At 38.0% G+C, this 11,933-nt stretch overlaps 2 protein-coding genes across 3 annotated transcripts in view; one reads left to right on the top strand and one right to left on the bottom strand.

Annotated features, from left to right (window-relative positions):
* Positions 1-11,933, bottom strand: part of LOC107147467 (myelin protein P0) — a 55,987-nt gene that overhangs the window by 19,288 nt on the left and 24,766 nt on the right. The gene's annotated exons all lie outside the window — the stretch shown is intronic.
* The window catches only part of Sdhc (succinate dehydrogenase complex subunit C), a 42,705-nt gene that overhangs the window by 10,872 nt on the left and 19,900 nt on the right, over positions 1-11,933 (top strand). For both annotated transcript variants that reach the window (XM_048810145.1, XM_015491934.2), the window contains exons 3-4: positions 2,483-2,584; positions 10,172-10,233. In XM_048810145.1, coding sequence (XP_048666102.1) covers positions 2,493-2,584; positions 10,172-10,233 — 154 coding nt within the window. In that variant the 5' untranslated portion in view covers positions 2,483-2,492. The remainder of the gene's footprint in view (positions 1-2,482; positions 2,585-10,171; positions 10,234-11,933) is intronic.

Raw genomic sequence — 11,933 nt, 5'->3', positions numbered from 1 at the left:
ATTTATTTTTTAGCTTTAGGTGGACAATATCTTTATTTTATTTTTATGTGGTGCTGAGGATCGAACCCAGTGTCTCACGCATGCTAGGCAAGCACGCTATTACTTGAGCCACATCCCCAGCCCTCCTTACAGCCTCTTAAACTCATCCATCAAAACCCAACTCCTAGATGGCAAGATCAAGTCACTTCTTCAGCCTTGCTCTATCAGCCAGGCTCTCATACATGTTTCTATCATCATTTGCTATGTTGTTTAATGATTCATCTATTTATCTCTCCTTCTAGACTTTGAGCTCCCCAAGGGCAAGACTGAAATTCCTGACATTGATAGCACCTATAATAACTGAGAACTAATTTTTTTCTTTTTCCCCTAGTGCTGGGGATCACACCCAGGGCCTCACACTTGCTAGGCAAGCACCCTACCACTGTGCTACATATATTGGCCAGACAGTTGAATCACAGTGACTGTGCTTAAGTGGCATAAACATTATTAGATGGAAGCCCAGCTGTCTCTATCTATCTCCTTCTTGGCCTTGGAAAGTCATTCCTTGAGTGTCAATGGAATTCGCGTTACTCAGCTGTGAACAGCTCTGGCTGGTCCCTGGACTGTTTAGGGAATATACAAAATATGAAGCACTATTCAAAGGCTATGAAATATAATATTCTTTTTTGGAGGGGAAACTGGGGATTGAAATCAGGGGCACTGAGTCACTGAGTGACATCCCCAGCCTTGTTTTTGTATTTTATTTTGAGACAGGGTCTCCTTAAGTTGCTTAGGGCCTCCTTAAGTTGCTGAGGCTGGCTTTGAACCTGCAGTCTTCCTTCCTCAGCCTCTCAAGCCACTGGGATTACAGGTGTGTGCCCCCATGCCTGGTGAGAGCTTTATTGATATTTTTAACTTCACTGATTTGCTCCAACTTTTTTTTTTTTTATTTTTAATTTGTGCTCCAACTTCTTGATTCCTTCACTGATATTTAATTCTCCTTTTTCTACTTTGTTTTTTTTCCTTAATAATATTTTTTTGTAATTTTTAATTTTAGGCAATTTCACATCTTAATTAGTTGTAAAATATTTTCCCTCTGCTAAACAGTCATTCCTAGTCTTTTGGTGTTAATTGCCTTTTTTTTCCCCTTCTTTTTAAAATTCTTATTTTGAAAAAAAATTTTATACTTTCAGAAAAGTTATAAAGTAGTATGATGAAATTCAATACAACTTTTATCCAGATTTATCAATTGTTAACATTTTGCTGTTTGTTTATTCATTCTATTTTAGGTTGTATCATATGAAACAGTTATTTTTGTAGGTCAAAAGTAGTTGAATAGTTGTCAATTTATTGGGCTCCAGCCTAATATATATTTATTATTTTCACAGAATTCTTTTAGAGTAAGTTGTGAACAGCATGATATTTTACCTGTAACTATTTCTTCTGAGAACAAGAAATTACCTTACATAACACAGCATAGTTATACAAGCATAATTATCAAATTTAGGAAATTTAATGTTGATGAATGCTTATGTAATGCACAGTTGATTTTCAGATTTTCTATTTTTTCCAAATAACGTACTTTATGAAATCCAGTATCTCATTTTCTACCCAAGATCTAACTAGACTCACGTGTACTTAGTAGTCATATTTCTTTAATATTTTAAAATCTGAAACTGTGTCTTAGTCTTTATCTTTTATGGCTGAATTTTTGAAGACTACAGTACAGTTATTTTGTAGTGTTAGCTGAGTTTTCGTGATTGTTTCCTAATGATAAGAAATATCAGTACATCATACCAGTGGTCATATAATGCCATTTGTCTCATTATCAGTGGCTTTTAACTTTGATCATTTGAGTGAGAAAATGTCTGCTAGGTTTTTTCTACCATAAGATTACTACCTTTTCCCCTCGTAGTTCCTGAGTAATCTATGAGGAGGTATTTTCTTTTCTCTCTTTTTTGGTACTGGGTATTGATTCCAGGCCTTTATATATGCAAAGCATGTGCTTTACCACTGAGCTATACCCACATTTCTTGAGACATTTTCTTGAGGGGAATGGGATCATGTTTTTAATTAGTTTTTTGTTTGTTTGTTTTTGTGGTATTGGGGATGGAACTCAGGGTCTTATACATGCTAGGGAAGTACTCTGCCACTGAACAATAGCCCTAGCCCCAAGGTTATTAACTGAAGCAAACTTGGCATAAAAATAATACTATTGGAGGAACATGTTTTCCTAAGTTGTTGGGTTTGTCTTTGTCCAGCTCATCTTACTTTTTTTTTTTTTTTTTTTAATTTTTGTTATATAAAATATGAAACTGCCAGCACCAGGAGACTCAGGAGGCTGAGGCAGGAAGATTGCAAGTTCAAGGTCAGCCTGGCCTGGGGATGTAGCTCGGTGGTAGAGCATCCTAGGGCTTAGTCCTCGGTGTCACCAAAAAACAAACAAATGAAATTAAACCAAGCTTACTTTTAATCCATTTTTAATCTTTTGGTTTTATTTTAGTGCTATTCCTATGGGAACCACAGCCAAAGAAGAGATGGAGCGGTTCTGGAATAAGAACACAGGTTCAAACCGTCCTGTATCTCCCCATATTACTATCTACAGGTAAAGTTTCTGGAGCCAGAGAATCTAGAGGTGATGGGTAAAAGTTCTGGAGGTTGTCCTTAGCCTCCCTGATATTCTCTGCAATTGGAGGGAAATATTTGCTCAGATGGAAAGTAGCTGTGTAGATGAGATACCCTTCACAGTAGAGGGAAATAACTTATCAGGCCTTTTTAAATTTGGACATGATTTAAGTCTATCGTCTAGCCTTAATCTATCTTGCAATACTACTATTTAGGAAATTCTAATGCATCCCAATACAGTTCCCACTAATTAAAATGTTTTGAGTCTGTTGAGGTGGTGCATACTTATAAATCTCATCTACTCAGGATGCTAAGGCAGGACACTCTGAAGTTTGAGGTTAGTCTGGGCTACTTAGGGAGACCCTGTCTCAAAATTAAAAACATAAAAAGGGCTGGGAATTTAGTTCTGTGGTAGAGTGCTTGTCTAGCCTGTGGGAGGTACAAAACTTAAAAAAAATGTTGAGATAATTTCAAATATACATAAAAGTTGCAGAAATAATTATACAGAGTTCCCATATACCTTTATGCAGATTCCCAGATTGTTGACATATCTGAATGAGTTAAGAACAGGTTTTTTTTTTTTCTTTACTCTCTCTTTCTTTTTTATCATACTGGGTTCCTTTCACATGGAAAGGAATCCAGTATGATAAAAGTGATCTACCTTTGAGTTCCCTCCCCAGCCCTTTTAAAACTTAGTGACTAAAAATAACAGAATTTCATAGTCTTAACAGTTCTGTAGTTTAGAAGTGTGACATAGATTTCAAATAAAGGTGTTAGCAAGGGCTGTGTTCTTTTCCATTGGCTCTAGGTAAAAATCCATTACTTTACCAATTCTAGCTTCTGGATGCTATCCACATTCCTTGGCTTGTGGCCTTGTTTTTCCACCTTCAAAGCAAGCAACAGTAGATTTGTTCTCACTTTATATCATTCTAATCTATTTTGCCTCTCCCTTCTACTTTTAAGGACTCTTGTAATTACATTTGAACTGATCTGCCTATCCCAGTCCCCCCGAGATTGTTTGTCCCATGGGCAGAATACATTCACCCCATCCCATTGGCCCCAAAAGTTTTAACCCATTATAGCATTGACTCCAAGTTTTAAAATTTCATCTAAATATCACTGTCAAAATTAGATATGGGTGAGTATAATACCTCCTGAGGTGCATTTAATTGTCTTCTGTAAAACTCAAGAAACAATCTACTTTTGATTTATATATTGTTGGCAGGCTCCTGAGTTGATGCTGTGTTCTTCTCAGTATATTATATCAGGAGGTACATGATGATGATTTAATCCATTATTGGTGATATGAGCTTTTTTTTGGGGGGGGGGGCGGTTACTGGGATTGAACTCAGGGGCACTTGACCACTAAGCCACATCTCCAGCCCTTTTTTGTTCTTTATTTAGGAACAGAGTCTCACCAAGTTGCTTAGCACCTCACCATTGCCAAGGCTGGCTTTGTACTCGCGATCCTACTGCCTTGGCCTCCCGAGCCATTGGGATTACAGGCATGCACCACTGTGCCCAGCTGATATGAGCTTTTATCACTGGTTAAGATATGTTTACTGGATTTTTTCATGTAAAGTTGGCATATTTAATAATTAATAATATTTTGTGGGAAGATACTTTGAAACTCTAAATATTCTGTTTTTCATCAGACATTTACCCAACAACATCTGTGGATAATATTTTACTAAATTAGATTATTACTCTGATGGTTGCCAAACTGATTTTTCTAATTCCATGTCCCATCTAGATTTATTTATTTCTATAGAGTAAAGTTTGCCTTCTTTATTAGTATGGACTCAGGGATTCTTATTTTGCCGAGAGGGTTATACTCTGTTAGTCTCATTTATTTTGATGTTCAGATAGTGCCAGACTTGACAAATGGACCCCCCCACACACACACACTCCTCTTTTTTTTGGTACTAGAGATAGAACTTAGGAACATTTTACCACTGAACTACATCCCCCAGTCCTTTTTTTATTATTTTGAGATAGTGCCTCCCTAAGTTACTGAGTCTGGCCTTGAACTTGTAATCCTCTTGCCTTAGTTGTAGGTACATCAGGTATGTACCAACCACAATTGGCTCAGTGGGTATTGATGGCTTCTGTGAAATGAGTATTTGGGTGTTAGATGTGCTTGGTACTACCAGCATGTCATTGTTTCTAGGCCCTCTCAGTGGACAGAGCTAAGATAAATATGGGTCCAATCATACCCCACTGTGTATATGTGACTATATATACAGTGTATATAGCTGGTGCCTCCTAAGATAAGTCCCTGTTGATCTGCTTTTTTTTTTTTTTTTTTAAGCCAACCCAGCAACATCTTGAGCTCTGCTACCCTCTACTTGGTTTCCTGCCAGTGAGGCTGGCCATTTTTTAACCACCTCCACAAATACCACAACCCTTCAGTTTTCTCCCCAACCCAAATTCCAGGAATAATTCTGATGGCAGGAATTAGACATTTTACTAAAATAAAAGTAGGCTAATAAGTGATCTTAGTTATTTTTTGAGGGCACAGGGGCATTAAAGATTGAACCCTGAGTTACATTCCCAGTCCTTTTTAAAAAAAATTTTTGTTTTATTTTATTTTGAGAGAGGTCTCACTAAGTTGCTAAGGGCCTCACTAAATTGCTGAGACTGGCCTCAAACCTGTAATCATTCTGCTTCAGCCTCCAAGCCACTGTAATCCCTGGCTAGTGATCTCAATTCTTAATATCTTATGGTGAAACTTTTAATTTTTTATTTATTTATTTTTTTAGTTGTAATGAACACAATACCTTTGTTTTATTTATTTATTTTTATGTGGTGCTGAGGATCAGACCCAGTGTCTCACATGTGCTAGGCAAGTGCTCTACCACTGAGCTATAACCCCAGTCCCTGGTGAAACTTTTTTTTTTTTTTTTTTTTTCAGAGATAAATGTTTGTTTGTTTTTTTGGTGGGGAGGGGGATTATAATTATGGAGAACTTCCCAAGTTATTCTCAATTTATATTAAAAGCCTTGATCTTTTTTTACAAGTCACAAAAAAAAAAAAATGATAGTAGGCTGCTGAGGTAAGCCTACCACTATTTTGTTTGCTCTTCCAGTAATGGAACTTCATGCACACTTGTGGGATACAAAAAGGAAACATCAAGGAATATGGGCCTGTTTCAAGGGTGACGTGTCAGAGAAATGTATCTGTGGTATTTGAAATCGTACTTTTATTGGTAACTTCTAGAGTGTTTTGGAAGAGAGATTGTTGAGCATCATGTATATCTTCCTTGGAGAAATGCTTTTTTTTTTACTTTCTTTTTTTTGAATCAGGAATTGAACCCAGAGGTGCTTAGCCTCTGAGCCATATCCCCAGCCCTTTTAAAAAATTTTTTTAAAATTAAAAAAAAATTTATTATCCCCAGCATTTTTAAAATGTTTTATTTTGAGACAGCATCTCACTAAATTGCTGAGGCTGGCTTTGATTTTGTGATCTTCCTGTGTCAGCCTTCTGAGTTGCTGGAATTGCAAGCATTTGCCACCATGTCTGGCTCTCATTTTTTTGTGTGTGTGGTACTGGCAGTTAAACTCAGGGGTACATAACCACTGAGCTACATCTCTTGCCCTTTTATTTTTTTAAATTTTGAAACAGTGCCTTCCTAAATGCCCAGGCTGGCCTGGAACTTGTGATTCTCCTGCCTCAGCTTCTGGAGCTGCTGGGATTATAGTTGTGTGTTACCATGTCTTTTTACTTTCTTGAAGGTATTGTTTGTAGCACAATTGTTAGATCACTTGCTGAAATTCATATATTCTTATGTTTCTAGTTGCCTACCATTGTATTAACAAAGTCAAAAATTAGAAAAGTAGACTTTTTTTTTTTTTTTTTTTTGATGATTCCCAGTATGTTTGATACTCTTTTAGGAGTTGGAAATGGATAAATAAGATAATAAACTTCAAGAAGGATCTCAGGCTTGGCCCTGTGGTGGGTGCCTATAACCCTTGCTACTTGGGAGACTGAGGCAGGAGAATGGTAAATTCACGAGCCTGGGCAACTTAGTGAGACCCTGTCTCAAAATAATAAGGACTGGGAATGTAGTTTTGTGGTAGAGTACTTGCCTAGTATGTACAAGGGTTCAGTCCCCAGTGCTGGAGAAAGAAAAGAAAAAGAAAAACCTCAGTATTTCCTGAAAAATTTTTTTTCCTAAGTGAAATCATACTGATTTCCACTTTTTGTAAGTGAATTAAAATAGTCTTGGTTTTCTGTACTAGACTCTTAATGACTGAACAGGGAGTAGTGGTAGTGATTATCTTTGTTCTATGATGTTTGGAATCTCAACTGGAAAACACAGTCTAAGGGTTAAACTAATCTCAAGTTCTGTTTGCTTACATGTCTTGGGTTGATCCTGGCTGTTGGGAGTGGCCCTTATTTTCTCCACATGGGCTGTTTCCCATAATTTTTTAATTTTGAATTCTTGGTGTTGTTTTATTTTGTGGTGCTGGGGATTGAACCCAGGGCCATGTGCATGCTAGGCAAGCACTCTCCCACTGAGCTACATTCTTGGTACCAATTCTTTTCTTTTCATTTGGATATACCCATAAACTCTTTGCATTGACTACTTTGGGCTTCCTCATAGCATGAGGAAGGGAAATTTGGAAGTTATGCATGTTTATTTCTTCTGTGTTCTGTTTATTGAAGCAGTTAGTCATGAAGTTCTGCCTGGATTTAAAGGAAGGGACTAAATACTTGGTAAAGAATGACAAGATTCTGGAAGAGCATGTGGTACAAGAAGTAATGTTGTGGTTAATTTTGGCAAGTAGAATGTCCTTACCCACTCAGTAATAGGCTAACTGGGCTATTATGGTTTAATGACTTTTGAAAATTAGGGTAGCCGGGCATGGGCATGTTGGTTCATGCCCTGGAGGACTGCAAATTCAAGGCCAGCTTCAGCAAATTGGCAAGACCCTGTCTCAAAAAAATTTTTTTAAATGGACTAAGGATGTGCCCCTGGGTTCAATTCCTGCTACTAAACAAATAAAGAAATAAAAATATGGTAACATTTGCCAGGTGAGGTGGTGCATTCCTGTAATCCCAGTGGCTCAGAAGGCTGAGGTGGGAGCATTGTGATTTCAAAGCTAGCCTCAGCAAAAAATGAGTTGCTAAGCAATTCACTGAGGCCCTGTCTCTAAATAAGATACAAAATAGGGCTGGGGATGTGGCTCAGTGGTAGAATACCCTTGAGTTGTATCCCTAGTACCATGAAAAAAAACAAGAAATGGATGAAGGCTGGGAATATAGCTCAATGATAAACATTTACTTGGCATGTNAAAAAAAAAAAAAAAAAAAAAATAGGGTAACATTTGAATTTTTCTCTCTTTTAGTGATGGGAGTTAATTTATGTGGGCTAGGAGCCCCCATAACTGCATTTGGAATGCTAAGTAATGCCTTAAAATTTCCTTACCTCTTGGGTTTCAGGCCTTTCAAATAAATATTTGTTCTTTTTTAGACTGATAGTCTTTCTCTTTGACAAAATATTTAAGCAATCTGTTTCACAATTTTGTCATCAAAATTCCCTATTCTAGTTAGGGGGCTTTCTGTTCCTGAATGCAATTTTAAAAGCCCCTTTTTGTTGTCCTTAATGTCTTTTGCAAGCTGCAGCTCTCCTGATTCTTCTTGCCAAATTATGCCATTGTTCTGTTTGTCCTTGGTTATGTGGCTCTTCTTCCATCTTTTATATTTATCCCATTAAATCTGAGTTAATCAGAGTGGTCTCTAGTGAGTTTTTTTGGTTTCTCTGAATATTACTCTTTTCTTAACTGTGAACTTTTTTTTGGGTACCAGGGATCGAACCCAGGGACCACATTCCCCATCCCTTTTTTAATAGTTTATTTATAGACAGGGTCTTGCTGAGTTGCCTTGGGCTTCACTAAGATGCTGAGGCTGACTTTAAACTCACAATCCTCCTGCCTTGGCCTCCTGAGCCCCTGGGATTACAGATGTGCACCACCACACCTGGCTTAATTGTGAACATTTTTATTTTGTAGATAGAGGATTGAATCGAGGTCCTTGCACATGCTAGGCAAGCACTCTATCATTGAAATCTATCCCCAGTCCTAGAATTTCTTTTTGAGATCTTTTCAACCTTCAGTAATTTATCTTTAGGGTATTAAATATGTGGTCTGATTTTGGTCAGTATTCCCTTTCTAAGCTGATTTTCCAAATGAACATTAACTTTCTCCAAGACTGCTATTCCTTCTATTTTACCAATCAGTTCCCTCTTGAGAATGAGAACAGGTCTAGAATAACGATGTTGATTGTTGCTCTATGGAAATGCTTTGGCAAAATGGTGATTTATGATTTAAAAAGGAATTTGTGTGTGGGGGAGTGGATTCTGGGGATTGAGTCCAGAGTCACTGAACTACATCCTCAGCTCTTTTTATTTTACTTTGAGGCAGAGTCTAGCTAAATTTTCCAGGCTGGCCTGGAACTTATGATCCTCCTGCCTCAGCCTCCCAAGGTGTGTGCCATCCTGCCCAACTTGATTTCATGACAAAGTGTTTTAGAACTGCTATGATAAGAAATATATACTAAGCTGGGCATGTGGCACATGCCTCTAATTCCAGTGACTTTGAAGGATGAGGTGGGAGGATCACAATTTGGAGGCTATCTTCAGCAATTTAGGGAGACCCTGTCTAAAAATAAAAAAAGGACTGGGGATGTAACCTAATGTTAAAGTACAGGGGAAGGGAAAGGAAGAGAAGGGAACAGGACTAAATCCAGCAAAATTATTTATTAGGGAATAAATGGTATGTTCAATATTTGTGGGGATATAATAAGGGAGAGTTCAAGAATGATCATATATGTTGTGAAACTGGGTAAGTAAAACTCACTTAGATTTTCCACTACAGTGTTAAAACTGGAGAAACAGAAGGATCCAGGTGGTTATGTTCCAATGATTACTTCCTCTAATTGTGCCAACTTTTATTGGTGACAACATAGTGATCTCTGTTTCTCCTTGTGAAAGAAGTTATAATTGTTTTCTCCTCTCAGCTCTAACAGTGATGAAGTCTGATAAAAGGAGGGACACTTCTTAAATAAATGTCTTTTTTTTTTTAAATTTTATTTTTCAATTTTGCAGTATTGGGGAATGAACCCAGGGCTTCATGCATGCTAGGAAGGCATCCTAACACTGAGCTACACCCCAGCCTAGTTTTCAAAATAAAAAGTGAAAGCAAGGAATTTGAAAACTGTTTTTTTTTTTTTTAAATAGTGCTTATTTCAGCTTGGTGCAGTGGTGCACACCTGTAATCCCAGCAACTCAGGAGGCTGAAATAGGAGGATCTCGAATTCAAAGCCAGCCTCAGCAAAAGCAAAGCTCTGAGCAACTCAGTGAGACCCTGTCTCTAAATAAAATACAAAATAGTGCTGGTGATGTGGCTCAGTGGGTTCACTGAGTTCACTCCTGGGTTCACTCCCTGGTACCAAAAAAAAATAGTGCCTATTTCAGAATTAGTGTATGTTTTCATTGCCAAGATGGACACTCTGCTATGGGGTCAATTTTTCCGTTTTTAAATTGTCTTTATGTGTTTCTTTGTAGCTGGTCTCTTCCTATGGCAATGTCCATCTGCCACCGTGGTACTGGTATGGCCTTAAGTGGAGGTATGTATGTGCATTTTTATACACGCATACACACACACACACACACACACACACACTTCTTTGAAGAACTGCTATTTCTGTGACTCTTGTCACTCACCGCCTTCTGCAACTCAGAGATTGATGAGTCTTTTTTTTTTTGATACCAGGGATTGAACCCAGGGGCACTTAACCACTGAGCCATATCCCTAGCCCTTTTTATTTTTTATTTTGAGACAAGCAACTCTCCAAGTTGCTTAGGGCCTCACTAAGTTGCTGAACCTGGTTCTGAACCTGGTGATCTTCTTGCCTCAGCCTCCCGAGTCACAGGGATTAGAGGCCCAGCTATAACGAGTCCCTTTAAGTTCCTGCATTCATCATTTGTTATGTTATCTTGGTACTGGGGATTGAACCCAGGGGCACTTTACCACTGAGGTATGTCCCCACCCCTTCTTAATTAGTTAATTTATTTTGTATTAATGCATTATAGTTATACATAATAGGTTAATTTTGACATATTCATACGTGCATATTACATAATTTGCTTCATTTCGATCCAATACTTCCCCTTTGTCTTTCTGCAGCCCCGTCGCCTTCTTCTACTTTACTCTTTTGTTGTTATTTTGAGGTGCTAGGGTTCAGCCCAGGCCTTGTACATGCTAGGCAAACACTTTACACCTAAGCTATACCCACCAGTCTAACTCTACCCTTTTTTGTTTTTTTACTTTTTTTTTTTAATGTAAGTTTATTTACTTTTTTTAAAATCTAAAAAAATTTTTTTAGTTGTCAGTAGAACCTTTACTTTATTTATTTATTTACTTATTTATATGTGGTGCTGAGAATTGAACCCAGTGCCTCACATGTGCTAGGCAAGTGTGCTACCACTGAGCCCTAGCCCCAGCCCTCCAGCCCTATTTTCTTATTTTGAGATAGGGACTCACTAAGTTGTCCAGGCTAGGCTCCAACTTGTCATTTTCTTGGGTCAGCCTTCTGAATAGCTGGTATTATAGCTGTGTGCCACTGCATTCAGCAAAAATGGCCATTACTTCTTTGCTTTTTTTTTAATTAGGAATTGAACCCAGGGCCTCGTACATGCCAAGTAAATGTTTATCATTGAGCTATATTCCCAGCCTTCATCCATTTCTTGTTTTTTTTCATGGTACTAGGGATACAACTCAAGGGTATTCTACCACTGAGCCACATCCCCAGCCCTTTTAATTGGTACTGGGGATTGAATATGGGGGTGCTTTATCATTGAGCTATATCCCTAGCCTTTTTTGTTTTTATTTTGAGATGGTCTCACTAATTTGTTAAGGCTGACTTCAAACTTGTGATCCTCCTGCATCAGCCTCCCAAGTTGCTGAGGGATTATATGTGTGTGCTACCATACCCAACTTTATTTATTTATTTATTTTTGTTTTGGGGTTGGGTCTCACTAAATTGCCTTGGCTGGTCTGGAATTTACAATCCTCCTGCATTGGTCTCCCAGGTGCTGGGATTATAGCATGTGCCATCATGCCCAGCTCCTCATTCACTTATTTATTTATTTTTGGATACTGGGGATTAAACTCGGGGATACTCAACCACTGAGCCACATCCCCAGCCCTTTCTTATATTTTATGTAAAAATAAGGTTTCACTGAGTTGCTTAGGGCCTCACTAAGTTGGGGCTAGCTTTGAACTCATAATCTTCCTGTGTCATCCTCCTGAGCCACTGGGATTACA

Source organism: Marmota marmota, unplaced genomic scaffold, assembly GCF_001458135.2.
Source record: "Marmota marmota marmota unplaced genomic scaffold, marMar, whole genome shotgun sequence".
NCBI classification, from domain to species: domain Eukaryota; kingdom Metazoa; phylum Chordata; class Mammalia; order Rodentia; family Sciuridae; genus Marmota; species Marmota marmota.
This window is presented reverse-complemented; position numbering and strand designations above follow the sequence as displayed.